Source organism: Oncorhynchus tshawytscha, linkage group LG10 (genome assembly GCF_018296145.1).
Source record: "Oncorhynchus tshawytscha isolate Ot180627B linkage group LG10, Otsh_v2.0, whole genome shotgun sequence".
NCBI classification, from domain to species: Eukaryota; Metazoa; Chordata; class Actinopteri; order Salmoniformes; family Salmonidae; genus Oncorhynchus; species Oncorhynchus tshawytscha.
Window position 1 is genome coordinate 5976158 of NC_056438.1, and position 20000 is coordinate 5996157.

The 20000-nt window shown below is 47.4% G+C and overlaps 1 protein-coding gene across 1 annotated transcript in view; it reads left to right on the forward strand.

Moving 5' to 3' along the window:
- dysf (dysferlin, limb girdle muscular dystrophy 2B (autosomal recessive)) overlaps positions 1-20000 on the forward strand; it is a 198377-nt gene that overhangs the window by 106807 nt on the left and 71570 nt on the right. Inside the window, 4 exon segments of the mRNA XM_042328089.1 lie at positions 483-584; positions 3602-3763; positions 14746-14908; positions 15104-15177. Coding sequence (XP_042184023.1) covers positions 483-584; positions 3602-3763; positions 14746-14908; positions 15104-15177 — 501 coding nt within the window.

Here is a 20000-nt window from a genome sequence, read left to right on the forward strand (position 1 = left end):
GTTATTGTCACGTTATAGTCATGTTATTGTCACGTTATTGTCGTTATTGTCACGTTATTCAGTTGTTGTCATGTTATCGTCATGTTATTGTCACGTTATTGTCATGTTATCGTCAGTTGTTGTCATGTTATTGTCATGTTATCATCGGTTGTTGTCATGTTATTGTCACGTTATTGTCACGTTATTGTCACGTTATCGTCAGTTGTTGCCATGTTATCGTCATGTTATCGTCATGTTATTGTCATGTTATTGTCATGTTATTGTCATGTTATCGTCATGTTATCGTCATGTTATCGTCGGTTGTTGTCATGTTATTGTCACTTCATTTGTCCACTAATATTCCTTTAATATCAGCATGTTTAAAATACACACTTATGTCTCAATGTTTCCCCTTCTGGTGTTGTCTCACATATATTACATTTTGTCCCCTGTGGATGACCTCACGCCTCTGACCCATCCCTGGCCTGTGTTCTGATTGGCAGCCCAAGGATTCCGACCTCCCGAACCCGCCCCCTCAGAGAGAACCCAACGTCTACATGGTTCCTCAGGGGATCAAACCTGTTCTACAACGTACTGCTGTAGAGGTGCTATTCTACGACAACTGTACTATGCTACTATACTACCACTAAAACTACTACTGTACTATACTACCACTAAAACTACTACTGTACTATACTACCACTAAAACTACTACTGTACTATACTACCACTAAAACTACTACTGTACTATACTACCACTAATACTACTACTGTACCATACTACTACTGTACTATACTACCGCTAACACTACTACGGTACTATGCTACTATACTACCGCTAATACTACCACTGTACCATACTACTACTGTACCATACTACTACTGTACTATACTACCGCTAATACTACTATTGTACTATGCTACTATACTACCAATAAAACTACTACCGTACTATACTACCACTAATACTACTACTGTGCTATACTACCACTAGTAGTACTACTGTACCATACTACTACTGTACCATATTACCACTAATACTACTACTGTACTATACTACCACTAATACTACTACTGTACTATACTACTACTAATACTACTACTGTACTATACTACCACTAGTAGTACTACTGTACCATACTACTACTGTACCATATTACCACTAATACTACTACTGTACTATACTACCAATAAAACTACTACCGTACTATACTACCACTAATACTACTACTGTACTATACTACCACTAGTAGTACTACTGTACCATACTACTACTGTACCATATTACCACTAATACTACTACTGTACTATACTACCACTAATACTACTACTGTACTATACTACTACTAATACTACTACTGTACTATACTACCACTAATACTACTACTGTACCACACTACTACTGTACCATACTACCGCTAATACTACAACTGTACCATACTACCACTAATACTATTACTGTACCACACTACTACTGTACCATACTACCACTAATACTACAACTGTACTATATTACTACTGTACCATACTGCCGCTAATACCACTGCTGGACCATACTACCACTAATACTACTACTGTACTATACTACCAATAATACTACTACAGTACCATACTACCAATAATACTACTACTGTACTATACTACCAATAATACTACTACAGTACCATACTACCACTAATACTACTACTGTGCCATACTACAACTAATACTACTACTGTACTATACTACCACTAATACTACTACTGTGTCATACTACTACTGTACTATACTACTATGCTAACACTAATACTACTACTGTGCTATACTACTATGCTAACGCTAATACTACTACTGTGATATACGTCCGCTAATACTACTACTGTACTATACTACTACTGTTCTATACTACTATGATAACACTAATACTACTACTGTGTTATACTACTACTGTACTATACTGCTATACTACCGCTGTACTATACTGCTACTGTACTATACTGCTACTCTACTATACTGTTGGTACCACTATTGTACTATACAACTACTACTGTACTATACTACAACTGTATTTTACCACTATACTAATAATAATACTGCTACTGCACTATACTACTACTGCTGTCATATGCTGCTATACTCTTACTGGTACTGCTACTGCAGTATACTACTATACTACTACTACTACTACTACTACTGTACTATACTACTGCTGCTGTCATATACTACTGCACTAATACTAGTACTACTACTGTACTATATAACTACTAATACTATACTCCACTACTACTACTACTGTGCTATACTAATACGAATACTACTGCTGCCATATACTACTATAGTACTACTGGTACTACTACTGCCACTGTACTATACTACTACTGCTCTCAAATACTACTATAATGTTACCAATGCTACTACTGTACTACACTACTGCTAATACTACTACTGTACTATATTACTATACTACTACTGATGTCATATACTACCATTATACCACTACTAGTAATCATGCTAATATACTATACTACTATTAATACTACTACCATGCTATACTACTATAATACTACTACTGTGTTATACTATATACTACTACTGTGATATACTACTAATACTACTACTGTGCTATACTACTATATTATACTTCCATACCACTAATACCCCTACTGTACTATGCCACTATACAACTACTGCTCCACTACACATACTATACTACTACTACTACTAATACTACTATACTACTATGAATACCACTATACTACTACTAATACTACTATATGACTACTAATACTACTACACCACTGATAATACCAATGCACCACTACTAATACTACTATACTACTACTAATACTACTATACTACTACTGATACTACTATACCGCTACTAATACTATTATGCTACTACTAATACTGCTATGCTACTGCTAATACTGCTATACCACTACTAATACTACTACACTACTGCTAATACTACTGTACTACTGCTGGTACTACTATACTACTACTAATACTGCTATGCTACTGCTGATACTGCTATACCACTACTAATACTACTACACTACTGCTAATACTACTGTACTACTACTGGTACTACTATACTACTACTAATACTGCTATACTTCCATACAGCTGCTGAATTATACTTCAACTAGTAACACTGTTAAAGTACTATACTACTAATAATATTACTATAATAATACTACTATAATACTACTACTGTGATATACTATAATACTACCTTATGATACTTAATGACATAATGATACTTTACGATACTTAATACTATAATACTATAGTATATCATAAGGTAGTATTATACTACCATAATACTACCTTGTGATAGTTATGATATGATACTATACTACTACTGCACTATACTTCTATACCACTAATACTACTTCTATAATACTTTACTACTACTATACTACTACTACTGCAACATCTACATGGTTCCTTACGGTATCAAACCTGTTCTATATAGGTAACTTAGATACTGTTCTCTCTCTCTTTCTCTCTCGCTCTCTCTCTCCCATCCATTTTCTCTCTCTCTCCATCCATCCATTTCTCTCTCTCTCTCTCTCTCTCTCTCTCTCTCTCTCTCTCTCTCTCTCTCCATCCATTCTTTCTCCTCTCCTCTCCTCTCCAGATCTTGGCATGGGGAGTGCGTAACCTGAAGAACTTCCAGCTAGCTAGCGTTACCTCTCCCAGCCTGCAGGTGGAGTGTGGAGGCATCATGGTTCAGTCCTGCGTCATACGATCTACAAAGAAGAAACCCAACTTCGACATCAACACACTCTTCATAGACGTGGTAAGACCTGGTTCCAAACCCTCCACTAGGCTTTAAAGCTTACCCACTAACTTCCTCACTAGTCTCTACACTCCTACCCTTCACCCTAGCCCCTTACCCTTTATCTTCCTCACTAGCCTCTACACTCCTACCCTTCACCCTAGCCCCTTACCCACTACCTTCCTCACTAGCCTCTACACTCCTACCCTTCACCTTAGCCCCTTACCCACTACCTTCCTCACTAGCCTCTACACTCCTACCCTTCACCCTAAGCCCCTTACCCTTTACCTTCATCACTAGCCTCTATGCTTCTACCCTTCACCCTTACCCACTACCTTCCTCACTAGTCTCTACACTCCTACCCTTCACCCTTACCCACTACCTTCATCACTAGCCTCTATGCTTCTACCCTTCACCCTAGCCCCTTACCCCCTGCCTTCATCAGTAGAATGTACACTCCTACCCTTCACCCTAGCCTCCTTATCCACATGGCCCAGTTCCAAACCGACCACTAGGCCCTTACTCTTTGCTTTCACTAGCTACCTCAGACCCGATAAACTTAGTTTGATTGAGAACTAGAATCAACAAGAGACTAATGACCTTCCAGTGTTCTATAACAGGAAATAGTATTACTCAACAATATGGTCCTACAGTAGATAGAATCAGTGTTACTCAACAATATGGTCCTACAGTAGGTAGAATCAGTGTTACTCAACAATATGATCCTACAGTAGGTAGAATCAGTGTTACTCAACAATATGATCCTACAGTAGGTAGAATCAGTGTTACTCAACAATATGATCCTACAGTAGGTAGAATCAGTGTTAGTCAACAATATGATCCTACAGTAGGTAGAATCAGTGTTAGTCAACAATATGATCCTACAGTAGGTAGAATCAGTGTTACTCAACAATATGATCCTACACTATGTCAATAGTATTTTTTATTTATTTTATATTTCACCTTTATTTAACCAGGTAGGCCAGCTGAGAACACCTTTATTTAACCAGGTAGGCCAGCTGAGAACACCTTTATTTAACCAGGTAGGTCAGCTGAGAACACCTTTATTTAACCAGGTAGGTCAGCTGAGAACACCTTTATTTAACCAGGTAGGCCAGCTGAGAACACCTTTATTTAACCAGGTAGGCCAGCTGAGAACACCTTTATTTAACCAGGTAGGCCAGCTGAGAACACCTTTATTTAACCAGGTAGGTCAGCTGAGAACACCTTTATTTAACCAGGTAGGCCAGCTGAGAACACCTTTATTTAACCAGGTAGGCCAGCTGAGAACACCTTTATTTAACCAGGTAGGCCAGCTGAGAACAAGTTCTCATTTACAACTGTCACTTGGCCAAGATAAAGCAAAGCAGTGTGACACAGACAGCAACACAGAGTTACACATGGAGTAAAACAAACATACAACATCAATAATACAGTAGAAAAAAGTGCAAATGGCGTGAGGAGGTAAGGCAATAAATGGGCCATAGTAATTACAATTTAGCAAATGAACACTGGAGTGATAGATGTGCAGATGATGATGTGCAAGTAGAGATATTGGTGTGCAAAAGAGCAGAAAAGCAAATAAAAATAATGTGGGGATGAGGTAGGTAGATTAGGCTATTTACAGATGGGCTATGAACAGCTGCAGCGATCAGTTAGCTGCTCAGATAGCTGATGCTTCAAGTTAGTGAGGGAGATATAAGTCTCCAACTTCAGCGATTTTTGCAATTCGTTCCAGTCATTGGCAGCAGAGAACTGGAAGGAAAGGTGAGCAAAGGAGATGTTGGCTTTGGGGATGAACAGTGAGATATACCTGCTGGAGCACGTGCTATGGGTGGGTGTTGTTATAGTGTCCAGTGAGCTGAGATAAGGCGGAGCTTTACCTAGCAAAGACTTATAGATGACCTGGAGCCAGTGGGTCCAGCAAAGAATATATATTGCGAGGGCCAGCCGACGAGAGCATACAGGTTGCGGTTGTGGGTGGTATATGTGGCTTTGGTGACAAAACGGATGGCACTGTGATAGACTGCATCCAGTTTGCTGAGTAGAGTGTTGGAGGCTATTTTGTAAATTGCATCGCTGAACCCGAGGATCCGTAGGATAGTAAGTTTCATGAGGGAATGTTTGGCAGCATGAGTGAAGGAGGTTTTGTTGCAAAATAGGAAGCCAATTCTAGATTTAATTTTGGATTGGAGATGTTTAATATGAGTCTGGAAGGAGAGTTTACAGTCTAGCCAGACACCTAGGTATTTGTAGTTGTCCACATATTCTAAGAATCGTCCAGAGTAGTGATGCTAGTCGGGCGGGCAGCGATCGGTTGTAAAAGCATGCAATTAGTTTTACTTGCGTTTAAGAGCAGTTGGAAGCCATGGAAGGAGAGTTGTAATGGCATTGAAGCTCGTTTGGAGGTTAGTTAACACAGTGTCCAAAGAAGGGCCAGATGTATACAGAATGGTGTCGTCCTTGTGGAGGTGGATCAGGTAATCACCCATAGCAAAAGCAACATCGTTGATATATACAGAGAAAAGAGTCGGCCTGAGAATTGAACCCTGTAGTACCCCCATAGAGACTGCCAGAGGTCCGGACAACAGGCCCTCCGATTTGACACGTTGAACTCTATCTGAGAAGTAGTTGGTGAACCAGGCGAGGCAGTCATTTGAGAAACCAATGCTGTTGAGTCTGCCGAAAAGATTATGGTGATTGACGGAGTCGAAAGCCTTGGACAGGTCGATGAAGACGGCTGCACAGTACTGTCTTTTATCGATGGCGGTTATGATATCGTTTAGTACTTTGAGCATGGCTGAGGTGCACCCGTGACCAGCTCTGAAACCAGATTGCACAGCAGAGAAGTTACGGTGGGATTCGAAATGGTCGGTGATCGGTTTGTTAACTTGGCTTTCAAAGACCTTAGAAAGGCAGGTCAGGATGGATATAGAGTTGAAATCAGAAGTTTACATACGCTAAGTTGACTGTGCCTTTAAACAGCTTGGAAAATTCCAGAAAATGATGCCATGGCTTTAGAAGCCTCTAATAGGCTAATTGACATAATTTGAGTCAATTGGAGGTGTACCTGTGGATGTATTTCAAGGCCTACCATCATACTCTGTGCCTCTTTGCTTGACATCATAGGAAAATCAAAATAAATCAGCCAAGACCTCAGAAAAAAACTGTAGACCACCACAAGTCTGGTTCATCCTTGTGAGCAGTTTCCAAATGCCTGAAGGTACCACGTTCATCTGTACAAACAATAATACGCAAGTATAAACACCATGGGACCACGCAGCCGTCATACCGCTCAAGAAGGAGACGCGTTCTGTCTCCTGGAGATGAACGTACTTTGGTGCGAAAAGTGCAAATCAATCCCAGAACAACAGGAAAGGACCTTGTGAAGATGCTGGAGGAAACAGGTACAAAAGTATCAATATCCACAGTAAAATGCGTCCTATATCAACATAACCTGAAAGGCCACTCAGTAAGGAAGAAGCCACTGCTCCAAAACTGCCATAAAAAAGCAAGACTACGGTTTGCAAATGCACATGGGGACAAAGATTAAACGTTTTGGAGTAGTGTCCTCTGGTCTGATAAAACAAAAATACAACTGTTTGGCCATAATGACCATCGTTATGTTTGGAGGAAAAAGGGGGAGGCTTGCAAGCTGAAAAACACCATCCCAACCATGAAGCACGGGGGTGGCAGCATCATGTTGTAGGGGTGCTTTGCTGCAGGAGGGACTGGTGCACTTCACAAAATAGATGGCTTCATGAGGATGGAAAATAATGTGGATATACTGAAGCAACATCTCAAGACATCAGTCAGGAAGTTAAAGCTTGGTCGCAAATGGGTCTTCCTATTGGACAATGAATGAAGCTGTGGCAAAATGGCTTAAGGACAACAAAGTCAAGGTATTGGAATGGCCATCACAAAGCCCTGACCTCAATCTCATAGAAAATTTGTGGGCAGAACTGAAAAAGCGTGTGCGATCAAGGAGGCCTACAAACCTGATTCAGTTATACCAGCTCTATCAGGAGGAATGGGCCAAAATTCACCCAACTTATTGTGGGAAGCTTGTGGAAGGCTACCAGAAACGTTTGACCCAAGTTAAACAATTTAAAGGCAATGCTACCAAATACTGAGTGTAGGTAAACTTCTGACCCACTGGGAATGTGATGAAAGAAATAAAAGCTGAAATAATTAGTTCTCTACTATTATTCTGACATTTCACATTCTTTAAAAAAAGTGGTGGTCTTAACTGACCTAAGACAGAGAATTTTTACTAGGATTAAATGTCAGGAACTGTGAAAAACTGAGTTTAAATGTATTTGGCTAAGTTGTTTGTAAACTTCCGACTTCAACTGTGCAACAGTTTGTTTAGAGTGTCACGCCCTTTGTAGAGGGGAAGACCACGGTAGCTTTCCAGTCTTGGGATCTGGGACGATATGAAAGAGAGGTTGAACAGACTGGTAATAGGGGTTGCAACAATGGCGGTGGATAATTTTAGAAAGAGAGGGTCCAGATTGTCTAGCCCGGCTGATTTATACGGGTCCAGGCTTTGCAGCTCTTTCAAGAACATCTGCTATCTGGATTTGGGTGAAGGAGAAGCTGGGGAGGTTTGGGCAAGTAGCTATGGGGAGTGCGGAGCTGTTGGCCGGGGTTGGGGTAGCCAGGAGGAAAGCATTTGCAAACCGTCGAGAAATGCTTATTGAAATTCTCGATTATCGTGGATTTATCGGTGGTGACAGTGTTTCCTAGCCTCAGAGCGGTGGGCGGCTGGGAGGAGGTGCTCGTGTTCTCCATGGACTTTACACTGTCCCAAAAATTTTGGGAATTAGAGCTGCAGGATGCACATTTCTGTTTGAAAAAGCTAGCCTTTGCTTTCCCAACTGACTGCGTGTGTTGGTTTCTGACTTCCCTGAAAAGTTGCATATCGCTGAGACTATTTGATTCTAGTTCAGTCCGCCACAGAATGTTTTTTTGTGACAATAGATGTCATAATTCACCAGAACAGAGAGACTGAATGTCTAATGTCAACACAGTGCTAAGGTTTTGACCAGAGACCTGTATAGAGAATAAGTTGTCATTTGGGACACAGTCCTCATCAGGCAGAGAGAGGCCCTCCATAATAGTCCTCATCAGGCAGAGAGAGACCCTCTATAACAGTCCTCATTAGGAAGAGAGAGGCCCTCCATAACAGTCCTCACCAGGCAGAGAGACCCTCCATAACAGTCCTCATCAGGCAGAGAGAGACCCTCCATAACAGTCCTCATCAGGCAGAGAGAGACCCTCCATAACAGTCATCATCAGACAGAGAGAGACCCTCCATAACAGTCATCATCAGACAGAGAGAGACCCTCTATAACAGTCCTCATTAGGAAGAGAGAGGCCCTCCATAACAGTCCTCATCAGGCAGAGAGAGACCCTCCATAACAGTCATCATCAGACAGAGAGAGACCCTCCATAACAGTCATCATCAGACAGAGAGAGACCCTCCGTAACAGTCCTCATCAGGCAGAGAGAGACCCTCCGTATCAGTCCTCATCAGGCAGAGAGAGACCCTCCGTATCAGTCCTCATCAGGCAGAGAGAGACCCTCCGTATCAGTCCTCATCAGGCAGAGAGAGACCCTCCGTAACAGTCCTCATCAGGCAGAGAAGACCCTCCGTAACAGTCCTCATCAGGCAGAGAGAGACCCTCCGTAACAGTCCTCATCAGGCAGAGAGACCCTCCGTATCAGTCCTCATCAGGCAGAGAGAGACCCTCCGTATCAGTCCTCATCAGGCAGAGAGAGACCCTCCGTAACAGTCCTCATCAGGCAGAGAGAGACCCTCCGTATCAGTCCTCATCAGGCAGAGAGAGACCCTCCGTAACAGTCCTTATCAGGCAGAGAGAGACCCTCCGTATCAGTCCTCATCAGGCAGAGAGAGACCCTCCGTATCAGTCCTCATCAGGCAGAGAGAGACCCTCCGTAACAGTCCTCATCAGGCAGAGAGAGACCCTCCGTAACAGTCCTCATCAGGCAGAGAGACCCTCCGTATCAGTCCTCATCAGGCAGAGAGAGACCCTCCGTATCAGTCCTCATCAGGCAGAGAGAGACCCTCCGTATCAGTCCTCATCAGGCAGAGAGAGACCCTCCATAACAGTCCTCATCAGGCAGAGAGAGACCCTCCGTAACAGTCCTCATCAGGCAGAGAGAGACCCTCCGTAACAGTCCTCATCAGGCAGAGAGAGACCCTCCGTAACAGTCCTCATCAGGCAGAGAGAGACCCTCCGTAACAGTCCTCATCAGGCAGAGAGAGACCCTCCGTAACAGTCCTCATCAGGCAGAGAGAGACCCTCCGTAACAGTCCTCATCAGGCAGAGAGACCCTCCGTAACAGTCCTCATCAGGCAGAGAGAGACCCTCTATAACAGTCATCATCAGGCAGAGAGAGACCCTCCATAACAGTCATCATCAGACAGAGAGAGACCCTCCATAACAGTCATCATCAGGCAGAGAGAGACCCTCCATAACAGTCATCATCAGACAGAGAGAGACCCTCCATAACAGTCATCATCAGACAGAGAGACCCTCCATAACAGTCATCATCAGACAGAGAGAGACCCTCTATAACAGTCCTCATCAGACAGAGAGAGACCCTCCATAACAGTCCTCATCAGACAGAGAGAGACCCTCTATAACAGTCATCATCAGACAGAGAGAGACCCTCCATAACAGTCATCATCAGACAGAGAGAGACCCTCCGTATCAGTCCTCATCAGGCAGAGAGAGACCCTCCATAACAGTCCTCATCAGGCAGAGAGAGACCCTCCATAACAGTCCTCATCAGGCAGAGAGAGACCCTCCGTAACAGTCCTCATCAGGCAGAGAGAGACCCTCCGTATCAGTACTCATCAGGCAGAGAGAGACCCTCCATAACAGTCCTCATCAGGCAGAGAGACCCTCCATAACAGTCCTCATCAGGCAGACCCTCATAACAGTCCTCATCAGGCAGAGAGAGACCCTCCGTATCCGTCCTCATCAGGCAGAGAGAGACCCTCCGTATCAGTCCTCATCAGGCAGAGAGAGACCCTCCGTAACAGTCCTCATCAGGCAGAGAGAGACCCTCCATAACAGTCCTGAGGATGCTCGTCCTGGATGAGTCCGCATGGAGCTGTGTAGAAACAGTAAACAACATAGTGTAATAGCATTTCCAGTCTTAGACATGTGATCACGTGTTCCTGGGCTGGCTGAGCGTACTGATGTTCTGTTTAGACAGTTACATCCAATCAAATCTGAGGAGTGGAAAAATAAACATCCGATCGAATGAGAGAACAGGGAAAGTAATGTTCTCCTAGTGGCATGTCTGACTGGATCACATCTTCATCCCTCTCTATTATCCATCCTCATTACTTCATCTGTTCTTTCCCCTCTCCCCTCTCAATCCCTGTCTCAGTCTCATCCCTGAGAGACCCTCTCATATCCCTGTCTCAGGCCCTCCCTCCCTGTCTCCTCCTCTCAATCCCCCTGTCTCAGTCTCACTCTCAATCCCTGTCTCCCCTCTCAATCCCCTGTCTCCCCTCTCAATCCCCTGAGACCCTCCACTCCTCAATCCTCTGTCTCCCCTCTCAATCCCCCTGTCTCCCCTCTCAAGAGACCCTGTCTCCCCTCTCAATCCCCCTGTCTCCCCTCTCAATCCCTGTCTCCCCTCTCAATCCCTGTCTCCCCTAGAAACTCAATCCCCCTGTCTCCCCATCAATCAAATCCCCCTGGAAAAATAAACATCCCCTCGAATGAGAGAACAGGGAAAGTAATCTTCCCTCTCAGTGGCATGTCTCCCCTGGATCACATCTTCTCCCTCTCATTATCCATCCTCTCCCCTTCATCCCTGTCTCCCCTCTCAATCCCTGTCTCCCTCTCAATCCCTGTCTCCCCTCTCAATCCCCCTGTCTCCCCTCTCAATCCCTGTCTCCCCTCTCAATCCCTGTCTCCCCTCTCAATCCCTGTCTCCCCTCTCAATCCCTGTCTCCCCTCTCAATCCCTGTCTCCCCTCTCAATCCCCCTGTCTCCCCTCTCAATCCCTGTCTCCCCTCTCAATCCCTGTCTCCCTCTCAATCCCTGTCTCCCCTCTCTCCCTGTCTCCCCTCTCAATCCCTGTCTCCCCTCTCAATCCCTGTCTCCCCTCTCAATCCCTGTCTCCCCTCTCAATCCCTGTCTCCCCTCTCAATCCCTGTCTCCCCTCTCAATCCCTGTCTCCCCTCTCAATCCCTGTCTCCCCTCTCAATCCCTGTCTCCCCTCTCAATCCCTGTCTCCCCTCTCAATCCCTGTCTCCCCTCTCAATCCCTGTCTCCCCTCTCAATCCCCCTGTCTCCCCTCTCAATCCCCCTGTCTCCCCTCTCAATCCCTGTCTCCCCTCTCAATCCCTGTCTCCCCTCTCACTCTCAATCCCTGTCTCCACTCTCACTCTCAATCCCTGTCTCCCCTCTCACTCTCAATCCCTGTCTCCCCTCTCACTCTCAATCCCTGTCTCCCCTCTCACTCTCAATCCCTGTCTCCCCTCTCAATCCCTGTCTCCCCTCTCAATCCCTGTCTCCCCTCTCAATCCCTGTCTCCCCTCTCAATCCCTGTCTCCCCTCTCCCTCTCAATCCCCCTGTCTCCCCTCTCAATCCCCCTGTCTCCCCTCTCAATCCCCTGTCTCCCCTCTCCCTCTCAATCCCTGTCTCCCCTCTCACTCTCAATCCCTGTCTCCCCTCTCACTCTCAATCCCTGTCCCCTCTCCTCTCAATCCCCGTCTCCCCTCTCAATCCCCGTCTCCCCTCTCAATCCCTGTCTCCCCTCTCAATCCCTGTCTCCTTCTCAATCCCTGTCTCTCAATCTCAATCCCTGTCTCCCCTCTCAATCTCAATCCCTGTCTCCCCTCTCAATCTCAATCCCTGTCTCCACTCTCAATCCCTTTCTCCCCTCTCAATCTCAATCCCTGTCTCCACTCTCAATCCCTGTCTCCCCTCTCACTCTCAATCCCCTTCTCCTCTCTCCTCTCAATCCCTGTCTCCCCTCTCAATCTCAATCCCTGTCTCCCCTCTCAATCTCAATCCCTGTCTCCCCTCTCAATCCCTGTCTCCCCTCTCAATCCCTGTCTCCCCTCTCAATCTCAATCCCTGTCTCCACTCTCAATCCCTGTCTCCCCTCTCACTCTCAATCCCCTTCTCCTCTCTCACTCTCAATCCCTGTCTCCCCTCTCAATCTCAATCCCTGTCTCCCCTCTCAATCTCAATCCCTGTCTCCCCTCTCAATCCCTGTCTCCCCTCTCAATCTCAATCCCTGTCTCCCCTCTCACTCTCAATCCCTGTCTCCCTCTCACTCTCAATCCCTGTCTCCTCTCTCAATCTCAATCCCCCTCTCAATCTCAATCCCTGTCTCCCCTCTCAATCTCAATCCCTGTCTCCCCTCTCAATCCCTGTCTCCCCTCTCACTCTCAATCCCTGTCTCCCCTCTCACTGTCAATCCCTGTCTACCCTCTCACTCTCAATCCCTGTCTCACCTCTCATTCTCAATCCCTGTCTCCCCTCTCAATCCCTGTCTCCCCTCTCAATCCCTGTCTCCCCTCTCAATCCCTGTCTCCCCTCTCAATCCCTGTCCGTCACTCTCAATCCCTGTCTTTCACTCTCAATCCCTGTCTCCCCTCTCAATCCCTATCTCCCCTCTCAATCCCTGTCTTTCACTCTCAATCCCTGTCTCCCCTCTCAATCCCTGTCTCCCCTCTCAATCCCTGTCTTTCACTCTCAATCCCTGTCTTTCACTGTCAATCCCTGTCTCCCCTCTCTATCCCTGTCTCCCCTCTCAATCCCTGTCTCCCCTCTCAATCCCTGTCTCCCCTCTCAATCCCTGTCTCCCCTCTCAATCCCTGTCTTTCACTCTCAATCCCTGTCTTTCACTCTCACTCTCAATCCCTGTCTCCCCTCTCAATCTCAATCCCTGTCTCTCCTCTCACTCTCAATCCCTGTCTCTCCTCTCACTCTCAATCCCTGTCTCCCCTCTCACTCTCAATCCCTGTCTCCCCTCTCAATCCCTGTCTTCCCTCTCCTCCTCTCTCCTCCTCTCTCCTCCTCCCTCCTCCTCTCCCCTCCTCTCTCCTCCTCTCTCATCCTCCTCTGTCCTCCTCCCTCCTCTTCTATCCTCCTCCCTCCTCTCCCCTCCTCTCTCCTCCTCTCTCCTCCTCTCTCCTCCTCCCTCCTCCTCTCCCCTACTCTCTCCTCCTCTCTCATCCTCCTCTGTCCTCCTCCCTCCTCTTCTCTCCTCCGCCCTCCTCTCTCCTCCTCTCTCATCCTCCTCTGTCCTCCTCCCTCCTCTTCTCTCCTCCTCCCTCCTCTCCCCCTCTCTCCTCCTCTCTCCTCCTCTCTCCTCTTCCCTCCTCCTCTCCCCTACTCTCTCCTCCTCTCTCATCCTCCGCTGTCCTCCTCCTCCTCTTCTCTCCTCCTCCCTCCCCCTCTCCCCTACTCTCTCATCCTCTGTCCTCCTCCCTCCTCTTCTCTCCTCCTCCCTCCTCTCCCCTCCTCTCTCCTCCTCTCTCATCCTCCTCTGTCCTCCTCCCTCCTCCTCTCCCCCTACTCTCCTCCTCTCTCATCCTCCTCTGTCCTCCTCCCTCCTCTTCTCTCTCCTCCCTTTCCCCTCCTCTCTCCCTTTCTCATCCTCCTCTCCCCTCCTCTCCTCTCCCCTCCTCTCTCCTCCTCTCTCATCCTCCTCTGTCCTCCTCCCTCCTCTTCTCTCCTCCTCCCTCCTGTCCCCTCCTCTCTCCTACTTTCTCATCCTCCTCTGTCCTCCTCCCTCCTCTTCTCTCCTCTCCCCTCCTCTGTCCTCCTCCCTCCTCCTCTGTCCTCCTCCCCCCCTCCTCTCCCCTACTCTCTCCTACTTTCTCATCCTCCTCTGTCCTCCTCCCTCCTCTTCTCTCCTCTCCCCTCCTGCGTCCTCCTCTCTCATCCTCCTCTCCCCTCCTCTCTCATCCTCCTCTCCTCTCTCCTCTTCTCTCCAGAGACTGCCCTGTGAGGAGCTTTATATGCCACCTATCATTCTGAAGATCATCGACAACAGACAGTTTGGGAGGAAACCGGTGGTGGGACAGTGTACAATCAGGAACCTGGAGGACTATCGCTGTACCCCTGAGGAAGAGGGGGAGGAGGAAGAGGACGAGCCTGGTAAGAGAGGGATAGAGAGAGGAGGGAGGGGGCTGGAGGAAGAAGAGATGAAAGGGAGTACGTTGAGTTACTGGCTGTAAAGAAAATATGGTGTTTGTTGATAAAGGAAGGTACTTAAACACAACATAAAACATATCACTGTCCTGGAAACGTCACGTGGACCATTACGAACCTTCTGCTGTGTGTATTATTCAGAGGAGGTTGTCCAGACGCCTCGTGACGATGTTCTGATCGACATCGATGACAAGGAACCCCTCATCACCTCACAGGTAGGCTCTGTCACCTATCAACCAGCCAATCGCTTGATCAATCAGTCAATCAAACAACAAGTTAACCAACAGATTGATCAACCAACCAACCAACTGATCAATCAATCAATGAATTCAACTTCATGAGCATTTCACACAAGGTAAACAAAAAACAAACAGGAGAAGATGACGGTGGGCATTGATCTTTCTCCAGCATGTACCTTTGCCCTGTGTGAGTGTTGATTGGTAGAGAAAGATCAGACAATTAACACAGAGTATGGACATTATACTCCAATAACGTAAAGAAAGTTGAAAATGTTCATTTAAGTTCAATGCAAAAATCGCATTGCACTGTGAGTTATATAGAACCTACTCCCATCCCCACCCCCTGACCTCCAGCCTGACCCTGAGATCAGTCATCTCCATGACCCTGGTCCTATATCTCATGACCCTGGTTCTATATCTCCATGACCCTGGTCCTATATCTCCATGATCCTGGTCCTATGTCTCCATGACCCTGGTCATATATCTCCATGACCCTGGTCCTATATCTCATGACCCTGGTCCTATATCTCCATGACCCTGGTCCTATATCTCCATGATCCTGGTCCTATGTCTCCATGACCCTATAGGGCTGGGTACAGGGCAGGGTACAGGGTTGGGTACAGAGCTGGGTACAGGTCTGGATAGAGGGTTGGGTAGAGGGTTGGGTAGAGAGTTGTGTACAGGGTTGGGTACAGGGTTGGGTACAGGGTTGGGTACAGGGCTGGGTACAGGGCTGGGTACAGGGTTGGCTACAGGGCTGGGTACAGGGTTGGGTACAGGGCTGGATAGAGGACTGGGTTACAGGGTTGGGTACAGGGTTGGGTACAGGGCTGGATAGAAGTCTGGGTTACAGGGTTGGCTACAGGGCTGGGTACATGTTTGGGTACAGGGTTGGGTACAGGACTGGGTACAGGGCTGGGTAGAGGGTTGGGTACAGGGTTGGTTACAGGGTTGAGTACAGGGTTGGGTACAGGGTTGGGTGCAGGGCTGGGTACAGGGTTGGGTACAGAGCTGGGTACAGGGCTGGATAGAGGGCTGGGTACAGGGCTGGGTACAGGGTTGGGTAAAGAGCTGGGTACAGGGCTGGATAGAGGGTTGGGTTAGGGTTGGATAGAGGGCTGGGTTACAGGGTTGGGTACAGGACTGGATAGAGGGCTGGATAGAGGGTTGGGTACAGGGCTGGATAGAGGACTGGGTTACAGGGTTGGGTACAGGACTGGATAGAGGGCTTGATAGAGGGCTGGATAGAGGGCTGGATTACAGGGTTGGGTCCAGGGTTGGATAGAGGGCTGTGTACAGGGCTGGGTTACAGGGTTGGATAGAGGGCTGGATAGAGGGCTGGGTACAGGGTTGGGTACAGGGCTGGGTAGAGGGTTGGGTACAGGGTTGGGTACAGGGCTGGATAGAGAACTGGGTTAAAGGGTTGGGTACAGGACTGGGTAGAGGGTTGGGTACAGGGTTGGGTACAGGGTTGGGTACAGGGTTGGATAGAGGGCTGGATAGAGGGCTGGGCAGGGTTGGGTACAGGGCTGGGTAGAGGGTTGGGTACAGGGTTGGGTACAGGGTTGGGTACAGGGTTGGGTACAGGGCTGGATAGAGGACTGGGTTAAAGGGTTGGGTACAGGGTTGGGTACAGGGCTGGGTACAGGGCTGGGTACAGGGCTGGGTTACAGGGCTGGGTGCAGGGCTGGGTTACAGGGTTGGGTACAGGGTTGGGTACAGGGTTGGGTACAGGGTTGGATACAGGGTTGGCTACAGGGCTGGGTACAGGGTTGGGTACAGGGCTGGATAGAGGGCTGGGTACAGGGTTGGGTACAGGGCTGGAGAGAGGGCTGGATAGAGGGCTGGGTACAGGGCTGGGTACAGGGCTGGATAGAGGGCTGTGTACAGGGTTGGGTACAGGACTGGATAGAGGGCTGGGTACAGGGCCCCTCTGGTATATAAACCCTCCTCTGGTAGATATACCCTCCTCTGGTAGATAGACCCTCTGGTATATAGACCCTCCTCTGGTATATAGACCCTCTGGTAGATAGACCCTCCTCTGGTATATAGACCCTCTGGTAGATAGACCCTCCTCTGGTATATAGACCCTCTGGTAGATAGACCCTCCTCTGGTAGATAGACCCTCCTCTGGTATATAGACCCTCTGGTAGATAGACCCTCCTCTGGTAGATAGACCCTCTGGTAGATAGACCCTCCTCTGGTAGATAGACCCTCCTCTGGTAGATAGACCCTCCTCTGGTAGATAGACCCTCCTCTGGTATATAGACCCTCTGGTAGATAGACCCTCCTCTGGTATATAGACCCTCTGGTAGATAGACCCCCTCTGGTAGATAGACCCTCCTCTGGTAGATAGACCCTCTGGTATATAGACCCTCCTCTGGTAGATAGACCCTCCTCTGGTAGATAGACCCTCCTCTGATAGATAGACCCTCCTCTGGTATATAGACCCTCTGGTATATAGACCCTCCTCTGGTGGATAGACCCTCTGGTAGATAGACCCTCTGGTAGATAGACCCTCCTCTGGTATATAGACCCTCTGGTAGATAGACCCTCCTATGGTATATAGACCCTCCTCTGGTAGATAGACCCTCTGGTATATAGACCCTCCTCTGGTATATAGACCCTCTGGTAGATAGACGCTCATCTGGTATATAGACCCTCTCTGGTAGATAGACCCTCCTCTGGTAGATAGACCCTCCTCTGGTATATAGACCCTCTGGTAGATAGACCCTCCTCTGGTAGATAGACCCTCCTCTGGTAGATAGACCCTCCTCTGGTAGATAGACCCTCCTCTGGTAGATAGACCCTCCTCTGGTATATAGACTCTCTGGTAGATAGACCCTCTGGTATATAGACCCTCCTCTGGTATATAGACCCTCTGGTATATAGACCCTCCTCTGGTAGATAGACCCTCCTCTGGTAGATAGACCCTCCTCTGGTATATAGACCCCTAGACCCTCTGGTAGATAGACCCTCCTCTGGTATATAGACCCTCCTCTGGTAGATAGACCCTCCTCTGGTAGATAGACCCTCCTCTGGTAGATAGACCCTCTGGTAGATAGACCCTCCTCAGGTAGATAGACCCTCCTCAGGTAGATAGACCCCCTCTTTAGATAGACCCTCCTCTGGTATATAGACCCTCCTCTGGTATATAAACCCTCCTCTGGTATATAGACCCTCCTCTGGTAGATAGACCCTCCTCTGGTATATAAACCCTCCTCTGGTATGTAGACCCTCCTCTGGTAGATAGACCCTCCTCTGGTATATAAACCCTCCTCTGGTATATAGACCCTCCTCTGGTAGATAGACCCTCCTCTGGTAGATATACCCTCCTCTGGTATATAGACCCCCTCTGGTAGATAGACCCTCCTCTGGCATATAGACCCTCCTCTGGTAGATAGACCCCCTCTGGTAGATAGACCCTCCTCTGGTTTATAGACCCTCCTCTGGTATATAGACCCTCCTCTGGTAGATAGACCCTCCTCTGGTAGATAGACCCTCCTCTGGTATATAGACCCTCCTCTGGTATATAGACCCTCCTCTGGTATATAGACCCTCCTCTGGTTTATAGACCCTCCTCTGGTTTATAGACCCTCCTCTGGTAGATAGACCCTCCTCTGGTAGATAGCCCCTCCTCTGGTATATAAACCCTCCTCTGGTATATAGACCCTCCTCTGGTAGATAGACCCTCCTCTGGTATATAGACCCTCCTCTGGTAGATAGACCCTCCTCTGGTAGATAGACCCTCCTCTGGTAGATAGACCCTCCTCTGGTATATAGACCCTCCTCTGCTATATAGACCCTCCTCCAGTAGATATACCGTCCTCTGGTAGATAGACCCTCCTCTGGTAGATAGACCCTCCTCTGGTATATAAACCCTCCTCTGGTAGATTTACCCTCCTCTGGTAGATAAACCCTCCTCTGGTAGATAGACCCTCCTCCAGTAGATAAACCCTCCTCTGGTAGATGTACCCTCCTCTGGTAGATAGACCCTCCTCTGGTATATAAACCCTCCTCTGGTAGATTTACCCTCCTCTGGTAGATAAACCCTCCTCTGGTAGATAGACCCTCCTCTGGTATATAAACCCTCCTCTGGTAGATGTACCCTCCTCTGGTAGACAGACCCTCCTCTGGTAGATAGACCTCCCTCTGGTATTTCACCCTTGACTTAGTGGCCAGACAGCTGGGATATTCTAGTGGCAAGAAACTGAGTTTGGCCCTGAAGTGAACATGGAGTCTTGTTCTCTGAAAAGCGACCAGCTCATTGGATGGAAAGTCAGAACAGAGGGTAACCACCAGAGATATCGCCAATTCCCCAGCGTGACGACCTACTAAAATACAAACAATATAGGGAATGTCAGAAGAGGAAAGAAAAGGAGAGATTTGGGAGAATAAAATAAGAGATTTGGGAGGGATTAAGGAGATTGGAAAATGGTTTCCATGTTCCAGTTGTAACCCTCCTGTCTCTGTGTGTTTAAATCATTGGATAAAGAGAAGAAAGAACACATGAGGAGAGGGAGAAAGGAGAGACAGGGGGAGAGAAAAGGGGAGAGGGGAGAGAAAGGAGAGACAGGGGAGAGGTCATAGAGAGAGAGGAGAGAGAAAGGGAGAGGGGAGAGGGAAGAGAGGAGAGAGAGAGGAAGGAGAGACAGAGAGAGAAATAGAGAGAGGGGAGAAGTAGAGAGAAAGAGAGATAGGGGAGAGGGAAGAGAGAAGGAGAGAGAAAGAGAGAGAGGTGAGAGGGAAGAGAGAAAGAGAGAAAGAGAGAGAGGAGAGAGAAAGAGAGAGAGGGGAGA